Source organism: Solea solea, chromosome 16, assembly GCF_958295425.1.
Source record: "Solea solea chromosome 16, fSolSol10.1, whole genome shotgun sequence".
Lineage (NCBI taxonomy): Eukaryota > Metazoa > Chordata > Actinopteri > Pleuronectiformes > Soleidae > Solea > Solea solea.
This window is the reverse complement of record NC_081149.1, coordinates 8,334,738-8,351,370: the sequence shown is the minus strand read 5'-3', so window position 1 is coordinate 8,351,370 and position 16,633 is coordinate 8,334,738. Positions and strand designations below refer to the sequence as shown.

Genomic DNA, 16,633 nt, shown 5'->3' with positions numbered 1-16,633 from the left:
ATCTTATTGTCCAAAAACACTACAGTCACTACATTCAGTGTCGAATTGTGTATTTGAATGCTACACTTATTAAGAAAACACAACAGTGTTTTTTTTTTTTTTTTTTTTTTTAATCCTGCATACAGTGTTATATATTATACTTAAACCCACAGTCAGCAGAAAATTTCAATTTATCAAACTACTCGTACATTTGATTTTCTGATTGTATAATTGTAAATCATATGATGTGCTGGCTGAATTCCACTTCCGCTTTTATACTATGATCACTGTCCTTGAGTAATACAGAGTTACACTGCCCCCTTCTGGCCATGAGCGTATCCTCAGACAGAAGACCACACGTCTCTGTTTAAAGGTTAAAGGTATGTAAGATATTTGTAAAAAATATATATATTTTTTTCATTTTGACAGAAATTGAAAATAAAATAATTGTACTTAATATTTTTTACAAGTGTACAATAACCTTGTTTTTTCCACCGCCATGTTTTTATAATACCCCGCTGTGGATAACTGGTCATCTTTTCACGCAAACCAAAGGCTACACATTTTCTCCTACACACCTGAAAGGGAAAGGATACACATTTGACAAACTGTACATTTAAATACTAAAAGCACAGTTTATTTGTGTGTACTCTCTGAGTTGATGAACTATTCATGTCCACAGTATATGTGTAATTCGTCCTCAGGAATGAGGTCAGTGTGGGTCGCTTACGTTTCAGAGACTCAACTTCAGCTCTGGTCTCACGCTGTGTTAGTCACAGGGTTCACGGTCACCGGTAAGGTCAGTGGGTCAAATGTAAAGTTATACATTTCAATAGACGGTTTGTACGTGTTGTATAATTCTTCATGACCAGTTAAGTCAATGAAAGTTGCAGAATCAAGTCTCAGTTGTTTCTTACCCCAGGACACTGTAATGTTGGCTAATTAGGTCAAGACAATAGTTATCCTCAGTTAGGCTCAGTTATCATAGATTCTGTTATTGCCAACATGCTGGTTTAGATCTGGTGTTTAATTACCTCTCACATCCAACAGCCCCCCCCCCCCATCTTCGTGAAACCCCCCACCAAAAAGATGACTATTATTGTAAACGTCCACATGACTCCCAGCAGAGTGAGAAATTAAAACTTACCATTTGACTTTAAATTCTTACAGTGGCTCATTAGTAAAAACAGTACTTTAGCAAATTATACATGTAGAGAGACAGTTGTGTGTTGAGTTTGACACTTGTGTAAGTTGATGCTACGACAGACAGAAGGATTCAACGATCCAAAGCAGGGGTTCTCAAACTTTTTTATACCAAGTACCACCTGAGAATAATATCGCCAACGTTAAAATGCAGAGGTGGAAATAGGCCGAGCAAAGTCAGCTACGGACTTCTCACAGGAGGCAGATTTATTCCCAACAAGATCATTTGCTTTTTGTTATTTGTTTAATTTTCTACACAATCTGGTCAAACGTCCCTCAGCTCCAATATGATCACATACCCTGGCGAACACAGTAAAAGAGTATTTCTGATTTTCCTCCAAGTACCAACCAGAGGAAGCTCGCGGAACACCGGTGGTACACGTTTAAAAACCATAGATCTAAAGCATGAGGAGCAAAAATGCAATCACAAAAAAAATCACACATTTTATTTAAATGCCTCTATAGGAACATCTATCTATATATCTATCCATCTATCTATCTATCCATCTATCTATCTGCTTGGCAGGCTTCAAACTTGGTCGGGGACTTACTAAGGACACCAGTGTGTACAGAGGCAACTTTAATGTAGTTTGGATAGAAAAAGAGAAATACTAGGAATGTCTGTCAATGAGTGATCACTCAAACACACATGCACAAACTTTGTTTTTATATCTTAGTGAGGCCCTTACCTTAACCTTAACTATCACAACTAAATAAACCTTACTCTAATCCTAACTCTAAAACCAGCTCTTAACCCTGAAAAAGCCCTTTAAAGTTCTGGGACCCAGACAAGGTCAAAATGTCCCCACACAAAGAAAAGTTTGTACATTTTTTGGACCTCACAAAGATACAAAGTAAGTAGAGAAAGATAGATAGATAGATCGATAGATCGATAGATAGATATTTTATTCATCTTACAGAGAAATTTACAATATGTTAGAGACACACAAACGCCAAAATACACTAGAAACAGTTAGAAACCACTTCAATATTGCCTTAATAAATTTGGATTATAACGTCATTTATCAAACCTAATGTCTTTTTAAGTATATTGTACATAAATGGTTTGTATTTGCTAAAGTGATAACTCGACTGTAAACATGATTAAATAAACAAACAAACAAACTTTTGGACATGCGCGCCTCTGTGTCTCCTGAGTGACGGATCATCAGTCGGCGTCAATTAGCGTAATGAGAAACGCTCACAGCGTCCAGCTCGTCCTGCAGACAGACAGACATGCAGACAGACAGACATACTGAGCCTAAACTCACTGTGGCAAAGACAGAGCGGAGGAAACAGGACGCAGCTGCTGCTGCTGCTGCGCTGAAGCTTTTTTTTCTTTATCTGTCTTTCCTCCGGCTCCTCCTCACTGAAACTCTCTGCTTTCCTCCTGCAAACTCAGTGCGTGTTGTGTGTTGAGTGGGAGTGGGAGCGGGAGCATGGCTGCCATCAAGGCTCTGGAGCTGTGGTGTAAAACGCAGTGTGATGGATACCGAGATGTGGCCATCACCAACATGACCACGTCATTCAGGAGCGGACTGGCTTTCTGTGCACTCATACACAAGTACAGGCCGGATTTAATGTAAGTATTCAAACTTTCTATAGTGATGTAGTTTTGTCTTGTACTTGTATTTGATTGATCTGAGGTAACTTCTTAGAGTCCTGCTCTTATTATGTAGAACTTGTAACAAGTTATTAATAGTTGAATCTGTCAGACTCTTGATCCTAACTCAGGTTTTTGTTTTTTTTTGTCCCATAAACTTATTTGAGTCTCTGTATTCATTGTGTTCCTGTTTATACGCAGAGACTATGACTCACTCAGAAAGGAGGATGTGTTTGAGAACAACAGATTGGTGAGTTTGCTGAGCCTTTTGTTGCTTTGCCTTCACACACTCCTCCTCCTCCTCCCCCAGGTGCAAAATCTGATGTACACCCAATTAAAGTGAGTGACACTTGGTGTATTCATCTGCTTCAAGGTTCCACGTGTTGTGTAATGTTCAGAGATGGTTTTTTTTTTCTCCGTTCCTTTTCAGGTTCAGTTATTGTTGTTTTTCTTTGCCCTCGAATCAGTCTGCTGCTCACTGGATAGTCTCTCTTCTTCACACCATCCGTTGTGTGTTTCTGAAAATACTGACCAACACTTCTTTCGCAGCTCGTCGTATGTCTAAATACTTCGATATTTACGTCAACAAACAGTAGCTCTGAGTTCTTATCACACTGAAAATGATCTCCTCAATCTCCAAATTCCTCCGTGCACTTGACCTAAACTTATTTTGTTAACCCCGACGTGACCTTTAAGCGGCACAGTCGGGACCATTCCATTTTTTAGTCCTTCCTCCGCTTTACAAGCTTCCTGTGCGGGGGGGGGGGGGGGGGGGGTCACAGGCCTCACAAGTGCTGCACGCTCGCTGCATGACTTCCCTTGGTTGTCTTGGACGAGCCTCTGCAACAACACCTGAGCTCCACGCAGGTTATTCATTTTGAATGAGCCTTGCTTGTTCCTGCCACTCGATCCACATGATGACGGCTCACTGGAGGATGTTGTTGTTATATACGTCTCTCCCGAGTCGATGCGAGGAGAACTTTAAACCAGATTTGTGGTCGAGAGAATAGTGCGTTTGATCAGGTTCAAGTGCTGGTCGGCGTCTGAAGATGCTCCCCTGCACTGCAACACGAGAGCGATGACTATGCACGCGTCTATATTTCATGAATCGTGTCGTGTTACTTACAGGTGGTTATTTCAGGGCTTGCTCGTGAGACGACAGATCTCTGGTTCCCTGTAGAGGTTCCAGGTGGCGTGTTATTGTTCAGTCAGACATGTAAAGTAAACACGCTCGTATGGATTTGAGAAGTTTTCCTTGGAGCCATGCTCCAGAGGAAATATGGGACACCATCATAACCAAAATAAAGAAAAAAAAGTTAGTTCTGAATTTAACTCTGAGGTGGTTTCAAGACGGACGTCAAGAGTGAGGCCAGCTTCTTATCTCATCACTGCAGAAGTAGCTAAACACAGCTCTGTCCAGACACACCCAATGGTAATATATTATGCTGAGTGACTGTGTTTTTGTACAGTAGACGGGATTATTGAATCATAGGGTTAAAGCCTACGTTCCTCTTCTGGAGTAAAGTAACAATCTTGTCTGTTTATTAAAAGAATAAAGACTATTTCAATAACAACTGTAAAAATCCCAGTTTCATCAACTAGAGTAGTATTAATATAATATGTTGCTGGATTATTTTACCTATTACTGTTATTGGAGCTAAATTCCTCAGTCTCCTTCCTCATCTGCTTTCGTTCTTCTTTCAACAAGATTATTTCTCAGTTGCAAAGTTGAGTTTTCCTGCCATCTTCAGAGATACCAGGAAAGTGCTGTTGTCTTTGTGCGACACAAATCAAATCATCATTGTCCCACAGAAAGCGCACCCGGGTGGCAGAGACGAGTGACGTGGTTCCCCGTATAGAAAACCAATTTTAGCACGGAGTAAACGTGAGAGTTGGCCATTTTGGCTTTAAATATAGTGAAATAGTTCACATTGAGTTTGCACACTTTGAACGCTCCTCACCTTCTATACATTTTTCAGTCCATTGTGTGAAAAATAGTGACATCTAATGGTGAGAGTGTAGATTGTTACTCTTCTGTTCCCCTTCTTCATTTCCGAAGTGCGTGAGGGAACTATGGTGGCCTTCGCGGACCAGAAATGATGTAATTTTTCTTGATTTGCGTCCTACGGTTCGTTCCAATTCAAAATGTGAAATGCACGCTCTGGCTGATTTGACTGTTTGGGCCGCTTTTAAAAGGTCATCGCCTCAAGAGCAAATAAAAAGCTTATTCGAAGGCTAATTTTCCAGAGATTATACACTTATACAAAACATACTTATGGGAGTGTATTCATTTTCTGCCAGTAAACCCTCCTATATTTTACACACGATGACCTTTAACATCAGCAGATAGAGTGTTCAGTGAGGCTTTGCTTTAACTTTAAAGAACATACCCAGTCTGATCTTAGACAAAGCGTTGATATCCTGCTCCCTCCGTTCCCATTCTTCTCATCTCTGCCAGCTCACAGGAAGTTTTCTATTCATTATACAGCCATTTTCAGACCTGTGTGTGTGGGTGTGGACCGGGCCACAGAATACTCTGTTTAAAATGGAGCGTCTGACATATTTACACATTTTTGTGTGGTTATTAAATCCCAAATGACTGCTGGTGAAAACTTTGTTTATTTTTAAGGCGTTTTGGGTCGCAGAGGACAAGTTGGGGATCCCAGCTTTGTTGGACGCTGAAGACATGGTGGCTTTGAGGGTCCCGGACAGACTCAGCATTCTGACCTATGTGTCCCAGTACTACAACTACTTTAGAGGACGGACACCAAGTGAGAACATGGCTGTTTGTTTGTCCCCTCATCCTCATTCTCATCCTTCTATGTCATATTTAGCAGGAATGTACATTTAGACTCATTGAAAAACTGCCGACGTTTACGTTCAAGGTTGCTTTGACATTAAAAAAAACATTTTTTGCCTCTGAACGTGATCTCTCTGGAGCAGGTTGAGGGAATTATGTGATCACAACACATTTATATCACAAAACAGGTTTGTGATCTTCAATCAAACGTCTATTTGGCTGAAAAGATGAAGTGTCATTGTTTAAAAATCCAAACTTTTTAATGTTAATAAGCCAAAAAAATACACCTGTGGCCAATAGTTACTGCCATAACTTGAGGTTGACAGAGTCATTTAACTTGTCTTATCTCTCTCTTCAGGCTGAGGTGTACAGGTCAGTTTCTCTCCTGTTCTTCACTGTCATGTCATGACACTAATGGTGTCTTTTTGTTTGTCCTTGCTCAGTGGGAGGTGTGAAAAGGCCAGCAGAGGGCTCCAAAGAGGAGCCATCAGAGAAGAAAAATCTACCAGTGGCTGCCAAAACTTTTGCACCTAAAACCACTCCTGACAAATGTGTACCATCCACTCTCACGGCTCCGGCCTCACCCAAAGTGACCAGAGCTGCAGCTCAGGTTACTACCAATGACGTCCTCCTCATTGTTGCTCTGGTTACAGTGCATCTTTGTTGTCTTAGACTTTTTTTTTTTTTTTTTTAGACGTCTCTCAGTTGTCCTTTTTCTTCCTCAGAAAGCAGTTTTGGCAGAAAACGCAAACAAAAGTGGAACTCTCAACAGCAAGTGTGCCGCATGCAGGAGCCACGTTCATCTGGTTCAGAGGCACTTTGTGGACGGCAAGCTCTATCACAGAAGCTGCTTCAAGTAAGACCTGGATCTCTTTTAATCAATACTTTTCCTTTTCATGTGTTTTCTTTTTTCTTTTTTTAATCACACTGATATTTTGATGCAGATGCAGCGAGTGCTCCGGCGTGCTTCACGCAGGAGGCTACAGAGCGGGCAAGAATCCGGACACTTTCATCTGTAACACCCACCACAACAGTTGCAATCCTTCCTCCTCCGACGCGGGGACCAAAAACACACCCACCGGTTCAGCTGCGCGGCCAAACGGTGCCACTCGGAACCAGCCTGCGTCACGCCCCTCGTCCGTGCTGTCGGCGCCGCTGAATGTTGTCCGGAATCCAAATAGTCCACCTGCTCCACCTGCTCCACCTGCTCCACCTTCTCCGTCCTGGACGGCCTCGGCCCAGAAGACGCAGGTGGCCCGGCAGAGGTTTTTCCAGGCTGCGCCTTCAGTCTCGGAGTCCTCGGCGGACAACAGGAAGTCTGCAGAGTTCACTGATATTCTGGCGTGGTCAAAGGTCCAACTGAGTTCTAATGAGGAGAGGAGCAGATCCAGGACTGCAGCTGGGAAGACACTAGCAGAAGCAAACTGCAACAATAACAACAAACGGCCGTTCACTGTTCGCTCAGCAGAGAGACGGTGAGCTCTGTTTACATTCTGTGGGCTTGAATTGATTTTTATTTCCTCCTCCTCCTTGGATATTTTTAGTGTTTTCCCATTGTATGTTTGTGGTTTGTAATGACTTTTGTTATTAAGGGCTGACGGCGAGGCTGTTTCTCTCGCTGCAGGTTTGAGCCAAGTCCAGATAAATGCAGCGAAGGCCCAACAGGAAACTGGGCAGGACGGCCCACGGCCCGCCAGACAAACAATAAGGAATCGCCAGGTCTTGAGGTCACAGGCAGAGACGACACGGGGCCAACGACTGTACACACAAGCGCTCCAGGCAAGCTCTCCTGAATTCATTTCAGTTATTCTTGATCCATTATTTGACATCCAGCCAACATGCACCACCACCACCACACCCACCCATTCTCTCTGTCTGTCACCGAATGTATTCATGGAAAACAAAGCCCTCTTTGTCCCCTTGTTTTGCCCTATTTACACAGACAGTGCATCTATCTCGTACATTGTTAGCTGACATTTTAATTTCTGTCTCTCAGACAGAAATACAATTACTGTTGGTTGTCATTATAAATGCTCCCCCCGTATTATCGGCGTTGATGGAAGCCTTTCCATCTCGGAGAGCAATTCCTTTTCATGCCAAAATGGAGTTTGTGCATTTTCCCCCCCTATTTGTTTCACATACATGTGCAAGTCGGGATCAATAATGTGCTCTGATTTGAGATAATTAGCTGTTTTCCTTATCAGCTGTACATGCGCGCACATTATCACAAAAGCAGATTTCACACCAAAGTCGATGAGGAAATGTCCTCTTTGTTTATAATTAGTTCAAAATTGTGTGCGACAAGATAATGTAATGATGATATTTTTGCCTTATACAGTTGTTTTAGAGCCAAATTAATTCATCATCTGGATAGTTTTGATTATCAGTTAATCACACATCCTCCAGTCTTGTGATTTTTTTAATCTATTATACTGTTATGTTGTTTTTCTATGTTCTGTTTTGTTGCTTTATTTCTGGTATTTATTTGCTACATGTACAGCAGTTTATTCCAGGAAAATCATGTACTGTATGTTCTAAAGATGCAAATGCAGTGATATATGAAAACTAAAGTGACATTTTTATGGAGCAAATACACATTGTTGACTGGGAAGGAAAAACCCTGAACTCGTAAAACTTGCTTTAAATAAAAACTGAATTATAATCACCAAATCAATCAATAATAATAATAATAATAATAAAACATCATTAATTTTGTTTTTATTACATTGTTTTTCCCAGTCTGCCGTGAGGAGCAATCAAAGATCAAACCGCTGAGAACGGAGCTCCGTCTAAAGTAAGTATTCTCAGTAATCTAAAAATCAATCTGACTTCATATATTACTCACTCAGCTGGGAATGGGAAGATCACACAGGTGGAAATGAAACATCTTGAAAGATTTTCTCTGACCACTCAGCGTCTTCATTCACTCTTCTCAGAATGCAGAAACCTCCAGCTTCCGCCGTCTCTGTTCTTGCTGACTGGCTCAGGCTGCGGCCACTAACTCTGTCCCCCGTCATAAGCAGCTCTGAAGAATGCCGGGCCTGAGCCCTGCCCCCCCCCCCCCCCCCCGTACCCCTAACACTACACTTCTCTCATTTCTAATCTCTGCTGATGATTCCTCCGCTCTTCTCCCCACCTTTTTCTATCAATCTGGAAGGTGAGGAACCTCTGCGTCACATAAAAAGCTGCACTTTTTTTCCCGAACGCTTGCCACCTTTTAGGCTCAATTCATCGGGACTTTCTTACAGAGATGCTGAAGCCGAAGCCTCCAGCGAGCAGCGTGAAGCTGGAGTCATGTTCTCGCCTTCCTCTAATGTCTCCAGGATGGCAGCAAGGTCTCCCTCACCTCCAGCACCTTCACAACCTCCAGTTAGCGTTGCTGAACAAAGGCCTCAGCCCACCTCTGTAAACCTGGGTAAGTCACTTCATAATAAAGGTCTCTCCTCGCGTTCTGGTCACATGTGACCTCTGGTCCGTTCGTACCGCACACTTTCTTACCTGATCGCACTTTCCGCTCCACTCCAGTGGTAAATGGTCTGTAATAATCTATAGCTTTTCACATTATGCATTCATGCACAGCATCTCTATACATTCACATGCTACCAGACGCGATGTGTGGGGGTTTATGTGTTTGCCCAAGACGCATCTGAATCTATAATAAAGGAGCTGGGAAATCCAACCTCAGCTCCATCTTGATCTAATTTTGCTAAAGCAGTGTGTGGAGTATTAAGTGAGGAAGAGGAGGAGGATGAGAGGATTAATTATCTTATTGGGAATAGATAGATTTACAATGACAACACGTTTACATTTACATCTCGTCACATGTTTGAAAAGGAGTAAGTATAAACTTAAATGTACCTGTACCCCAGTCCTTTTACACACAACTCAATTTATAAACTACTTCATCCCATCACCAAATATTTACATATTTACAGTATTTTATACAAAGCTGGCTTTAAACACAACATTTCCATCACTGGCCTGGATTAAACTGCTCTTATATCTTCTTATATAACTGGTTGTATGATTTTTACTCTCTTAACACACATACTTTTTAAAGTTGTCCTGGCACCACTGCATTTTTAAATTTAGTTTACCCCTTGTCTCGCTGGAAACACAACTTTATTTTATTTGGAAGTAAGTTATTTCTTGCTTTGAATACTATTTGCGCATTTCGGCTGCTTTTTTCCATTATTATGTTTAAACGTATAGTATATACAGAGGGTATAATAATGTGCAATATAGAGTGTCTTATATCCTTTTTGTCACCACAACCTATAGACAAGCTGATGAAAAATCTCTATAATTTTCATCAACTATATAAGCACACCTGAGCAAAAAACTACTCCTAATGTTTAAAATCGCATTGAATTTGTGAAATTTGGAACTAGGTCACAGTTCAAAAATTCACTTGGCTTGTTTTTATGAACAAAAAGAAAAGAAAAACGTCTATTTTGTCACTTCTGCACAATGATTGCTACTTTATATCACTACTGAAAATGTGACATAAAATGAATCGTAACTTTGACTCAACAACTCTAAAGAAGACGAAAAAAAACCCACATTTTTAAAGCCTGAATATGTGACCTATAAACACACACCCCCAGGATGTCCATATAAGGAGTTATGTTACTATTTTCTCAGGTGTACTTGGTATAAAAAGGATTGTGCATGTCTGTACAACATTCATTCTAAAGTTGTTGAGTTTTCAGTCTGGACCAAAGTAGCTTGACATTCTGTTTATATTGTTTTGGCTTTGGTCAAACTTGCTGCTGCTCCTCATCATATTAAACCCTTGCGTCCTCATCTCAGGCTCTAAACACTCGCCTGTGAAACCGCCGTCCAGACGTCCAGCTGTGGAATCCGCTGGCTTCTCAACACCGACATCAGCCGATCATGGACGTGCGTCAGGTCGGTTCTCAGCTCGTCCTCGTGGTAGCTTCACGTATACAGTGTATTATTTCCATGTTTACTTAAAATAAAGCAGGTGAAATGGTTTGTGACAATGCCTCCTCTGAATTGCTGCCATGGAAAGAATATCAAATCCTATTTCATCTACCTCCTAGGTGCTAAAAAGGGAAAGTATTTGTCACCCGCCGACGCCTGCAGGAGTGAAACGAGGTCACCCTCTGTAAGTTCCCTCCATTAAGTCTCTTAAGAGATTAATTTACAGCTCTGCAAAGATGCTTTCATTACATTCCCAGGGATAAAAAAAAAAAAAATATATATATATATATACTTTAAACTTCTTTACATTGGTGTATCCTTAAGCCAGCCTTTTTTTTTTTATTAAATTGGTCTTTTACGTGACTGTGACTCTTTTTGTTTGTTTTATATCAGGTGAGGACTTATCACATCCCGGTGGAGCAGATCGAGAGGGAGCTGAATGACATCGAGACAAACTTGGCTCAGTTGGAGAAGGAGGGCGTGGAGCTGGAGAAGAAGCTTCGCTGCTGCGAGGAAGGTACTTTATTTTCCCTCGCCCCACGAGTCCCCGTTTTTTTCACAGATACAAAAACCTGAATGTGGACAAATTTAGAAACACACTTTTCAATTTAAGAAAGTAAACAGTCCTTCAAACCCACCCACTTACTTCTGATGTGGACTTTCTTGTAGAGAATAACCTTGCCCACAAACTTTGATATTTTATTGAATTTGTCCAAACTGCTGAATCCCACTGCTGCTGAAGTTGTGTCCTGGTTGCTTCACACACACACACACACACACACACACACACACACACACACACACACACACACACACACACACACACACACACACCGTCAGTGTTACCTGTCATTTCTATTACTGTTTCTGCAGCCAAATGAGGTGAGAGGCAAAGACAGCCCACTGGGACAGTGCTTCTCTTTTTAAGGTAGCAGGAGGAGGAGGAGGAGGAGGAGGAGGGGAGGAGACTGATTGCTTTCCTCAAGGTCAACATGACTTGGTTGTAGTATAGTAATACATATATATAAATATTGCCTTTTTTGTTTACTCTGTGTGTCGGGAAACCTCAGAATGGAAATCCCATGGCTAAAATGTGACATACGTTCGAGATCATTCACGTCTCAAGTGGAATTTTTCAGTGTTGAGAGTGTGAAGTGTCGTCTGTTTTGATTGTGCGACTGCGTTGTCCTTTAATTTGATTCTGTTGATCGGTCACTAATTGGGAATGGCTAAAAATCGTTCTTTTTTTTTTTATCAATTCATCCACCTACGCAGGTATTCCTGTCTGACTCATGTAGGGAAGCAGAAAATACGAGCTGTCGATATTGATGTCCGGGTGTCACTATCACTAAGTTGGAGCATTTAAATCAACTGCACCTAAAAGTTTGAGCATATTTTAGTAGAAAAGCTGCACAATGTTGTTGTTGTTTTTTTGTTTTTTTAAATAAGCAAATTGCTACTAGGTGATATGATCTACTGTAGACACTTTACTGTGTATTCTCTCTACATGATAAAAACCTTAATTTAATTCACTTTGAAATATGCATTTTTGGCATTTCTGTGGGATATTAAATAAAAATTACAGTAGACATCATTAAATACAGGCTGCATCAAAGTACAAAGTCAGAAAATGTTTGTTTAAAGTTTGCGAGTACACAATTTTACATTTAAAAACACCTTTATATGTGACAACGCCATCTAAACCCTAGATTACTTTCATATGTGATGAGAACAGATCTTCTCCCAAGAAGTAGCAACTAAGTGATAAACAAATTTACGCCTAACAAAAACTGCATGTCAGCTCTTAAATCTTTATTATGACACTTAACAGTAGAGTAATGATTTGCTGCAGTGCTTTCATGACCTTACTCTGAGGTCCAGCTACAGCTTCAGTGCTGACATCAGCCCCCATCAAACCTCCAATAGCCAAAATGACTCCACAAACCCAATCAGTGCATTTGCAGTTAATTGTATTATCATGTAATTAATGCAGTCTAATGATAATAAAGATGGTGAGCTGAACATATTATTGTAAATTTTCCCTTTGACCTCAGTTGCTGCAGTATTTGACATGAGAATAGCGGCGCAGTGATTAATGTGTTATTTATCGCCAACTATAGGTTACTCACTTTGAGTGACTTTTTGATAATTATAAAAACAAAGAAATCGTTGAAACTGGAAATATTTGGTTTGTGGACAAAGCGAGACGTTTGAGAACATCATTATTTTGAAGTTTGGGAAACAACTAGCAACATCTTTGTGACATTTTATGGACCAAATAACTAAAATAATCCAATCCACGTTATTTATAGAGCACATTTAAAGGAAACAACACACTGAGTGCTGTACAGTAACATAAAAATACCATTAAAACACAAGTAAGTGAATAAATAATAAGTAAAATACATAAAACATCTTACATTCACAAAATAACCAACAAATGAATTGAGTCTTATATTATTATCTTTACATCAGAGGCGTACACTGCAGTTAGGTTACATTGAACTATTCATTTATAGAGTTTCTAGAGATTATCATATGTCTTTACTATTTAAATAAGTTATATGTGTGTTTTTGTTTTGTTCTTTTCCTCTTTTAGAGGGAGAGGGCGACATACTGATGGACCCGCTGATGGTTGACTGGTTCAAGCTGATTCGAAAGAAGCAGATGATCATTAGAAAAGAGTCCGAACTTGTATACATGTGAGTGAACAACTGTTTTATATACTTTTATCTTATGTTTCTACAGTTTAAGCTGCTCTTGTATGCATCTGTGTGAATGAAAGGCCGTCTCCCATGCACTTGCATAACTCTTGGAAAAAACATGACAACTTATTAACCCGTCAAAGAAAATTCACAAGTTTGAGATCCTTACCATTTTTTTGGGGGGGTAGAAGATTGAATTTGCAGAATAAATGAGATTTGCCTCTCTTTACGCCTGTAATTAACGTCAGAGCCAGGACTCAGGAACTGGAGCAGCAGCAGCCAGGTGTGGAGGGCGAACTTCGCCGGCTGCTGGAAAAGCCAGGTGAGACGCTGCCGCGTGCATGTGCAGGTTCGTCCTCAGCGCTCGGTGGACGGAGTCGACGTCCGTCCTGCTCTGGAGCTGAAGTCAAAGTGTCCACTTTGACGTTGCAGATCACTTAAAGTCCGGAGACGAGCGACAGCAGGAGACGCTGCTGATGCAGAGGCTGGTGGAGATCGTGAACGGCAGGAACGCCATCCTGGAGGGTCTGGATGAGGACCGGCTCAGGTGACAACATGAATTAATGTGCTAATCGTATGCAAATACTGTTTCTATAACAACATGAATCCGTGATGCACTGAAGGCCAAATAATTCAAGCGTTTGACACTTTCAGGGAGGTGGAGGAGGATCAGCAGTTGAACGAAATGATGAAGAATCTTGGTAAGTGTGGTTTATTTTACATTGTTTATCGAAATACAGTCTGACTACGTTATTTCTAAAAATACATATGCATCTGTGTTGATGAATAGGTGTAAAGAAAGCAAAAAGTAAGAGGAAAACCTCCATCTCAAAACTCTTCAGGCGAAGAAGTAAGAGACGAGTGGAATGACCTGCAAGGTTTTTATATTTGTATTTTATTCACTAAACTTGTTTTATAATAGCTAAATTAATATTCTTTAGATACATTTGAAGGTGTTTTCTATATCAATTGCATGTGTACAAATTGGAGGTGAGGCTAAAATATGTTGTTATGAGGAGAAATGATGTGGGTTTTTTGTGGATTTTCACGTTTAGAGAATATAAATATAAAATTATATTTGGTTCACCTTCAGTTCATGGTTTGGTTGTAATTTAGGGAGAGAATTCTGTACGTGTTAGGGTTTGTTTTGCTTACGTCACAAGGAGTGACTCTGTTTTTTTCACATTTCACGTTTATTTTTTACAGGCAAAAAAAAAACCACACGTTTAATAATTGCCATGAATTATTCACTTGTATGGGTCACAAGAAATGTCACAATTTATATATTTATATATATATATATATATATATATATATATATATACATATATTTATATTTATATTTATGTTCTGTATTTATTGAGTTATTGGAACGAGGGTTCTAATTTATGAGGTGAGCAAATTAAAATGCGCTTGGTCAGAAAGAAAAAAATGGATGTTGAGAGTCAAAATTAACTCTCACAAAGTGTAAATTACACAGGGAGCACTGGCTGCTCCGAGTGCAAATAGGAAGGCGGGAGAAATAAAGAGTGTAATCCTTCAGCCGTCTCTGAAAAATGAAATTATTTCACTATTTATTTAATAATGGATTTTAACAAATTTCCTGTAAAGGATATTAGCAGCAGGAAAGAGCCTCGACAATTAAGTTTGAATGACTGTGTAGTGTTGGAGGGGGCTGGTTAAAAAAAAAAAAAAAAATAAAGAATGTGTTGGAGCCACACATGTTGAGCTGCCTTGTTGCTGCTGCTGCTGCTGCTGCTCCTCCTCTCTCGTGCTGTACTGTAGGTGGCAGCCTGGGTATGCTGAATCGCACGGCGACAACTCGGGGAATCCAATTTGCCACAGTGCAGGCGACAGTTAATTTCTTTTTGCTAATTTTATAAATGCTGCAAAAGTGTTTTGGGGGGCTGCGCTGATGCAGTAATGTTATGTGGAAGAAGGAGAGGATTAGGTGGAGCCAGTTATAGCTTATGGCCGCGGCGAAGGCTTATAAAACTATAGGTTGTACCGAGCGCTTTATCTTCAAACCTGGTTTAATTAAACATTACTCTTTACACTAATATCTGCATCACAATTGCTCGGCACCTGAGCTATTACTGAGTTGAAAGGGACGTGTGGTGGTTATTTCTGTATTTATTTTTTTAAAGGAAACGGAATGGAATGTTGCATTTTTAGAAGTGTTATTCAAGGGCGTGTACTTGTACTCCTATTTTCTTCTTCTTTTTTAACTTGTTGTCCAATAAATCCTTTGAAGATTAGCACGCGTGTGTGTGTGTGTGTGTGTGTGTTTATGTTCCTTTTGCTGAACAGAACTTTTATTTTTTATTACATTTATCCCTTCACTCAAGCTCCAATGTCGATCCGGCGAACGCGAAAATGCTGCGACTCCCCTTCCGTTAAAGCGACGCGCTGCGATCGCTTCTTCGTCCTGATGATGATCATTCACGTGCCGTCAATATAGCATTCCAGCGACTTACCAACGAGACATCCCCCTCTCCCTCCCCTCCCTCATTTTGAGATGCGTGAAATTGTGATCGTGAAGTTGGAACACAAATCTTTCTACCCGAGCAGAGTTGGGGTATGATATTGGTACAGAAAAAAAAGAAAAAAAGAAATGCCACGCGTGATGCGGGTGACAGTCGAGACTGAATGTGTGATATTAGAGTTAATTAAAGCTTTGCGCCCCATCTACTGCAAATGCTTGCACTTCTGCAATTAAGAATCAAAGGCGAGGGCTTAGTGTCAGGAGGGGAGGGGGGGGGGGGGCGGGTGTCTAATACATGGTTTTAACAGGAATGGGACCTGATTTGCCAAGCTCCTAGCGACAAGCATTAACAACAGCCTCAAATTAGAGGGACATTAATATTCATAAGTAAAACAATTCATCCTGTGAATGTGTGATGAAATGGAATCCTCTGAGGTGAGCTCTTGTGTCCAGGCTGCCATCATTCATTAAAATATGCCATTACCCATGAAGTGCTTAATCTTTATGAAAGGGAGGTAAAAATCTGTTTGAACCGCTCTGACGGAGAGGTGGGACTGGCGATATTGTTCGGCACCTTGCATTATGTTAATCCTGTGCATTTTTTATTTTCAAATGTGGTGATTTCAAACACCCTGTCCTTTTTTTTTTTTTTTAAACTTTCTTTATGTCTCATTAGCTGCTGCAGTTATGTTGCAGGGGGAGGGAGAAGGGAGGGAAGAGGGACACCTTTTTTGCTTTGGTTTCCATGTTGACATCAGTGTTTTTCCATTAATGAGATGTGAGTGCTTTGTGATGTTTTAGGTTAGCTGTCGTGTGCTGCCACTTGCAATACAATCTGAATTCTCTCTCTCTCTCTCTCTGTCTCTCTCTCTCTGTGTGTGTGTGTGTCACTGCACTGTGTGTGTGTGTGT

At 40.6% G+C, this 16,633-nt stretch overlaps 1 protein-coding gene across 2 annotated transcripts; it reads left to right on the top strand.

The window, feature by feature from the left end:
- The first annotated feature begins 1,819 nt into the window (after positions 1-1,819).
- Positions 1,820-15,495, top strand: micall2a (mical-like 2a). 2 transcript variants are annotated; one of them, XM_058652572.1, is made up of 17 exons: positions 1,820-2,764; positions 2,987-3,035; positions 5,415-5,556; positions 6,029-6,195; positions 6,311-6,441; positions 6,530-7,060; positions 7,210-7,364; positions 8,325-8,379; positions 8,909-9,000; positions 10,398-10,496; positions 10,652-10,716; positions 10,926-11,049; positions 13,132-13,234; positions 13,486-13,559; positions 13,670-13,784; positions 13,892-13,938; positions 14,028-15,495. In XM_058652572.1, the coding sequence occupies exons 1-17, from the start codon at positions 2,622-2,624 to the stop codon at positions 14,105-14,107; spliced, it is 2,172 nt and encodes a 723-aa protein (XP_058508555.1). In that variant the 5' UTR covers positions 1,820-2,621; the 3' UTR covers positions 14,108-15,495. The 2 variants fall into 2 exon arrangements, with proteins under 2 accessions (XP_058508555.1, XP_058508554.1); XM_058652571.1 differs by having other exon boundaries at positions 8,834-9,000.
- Positions 15,496-16,633: the final 1,138 nt, after the last annotated feature.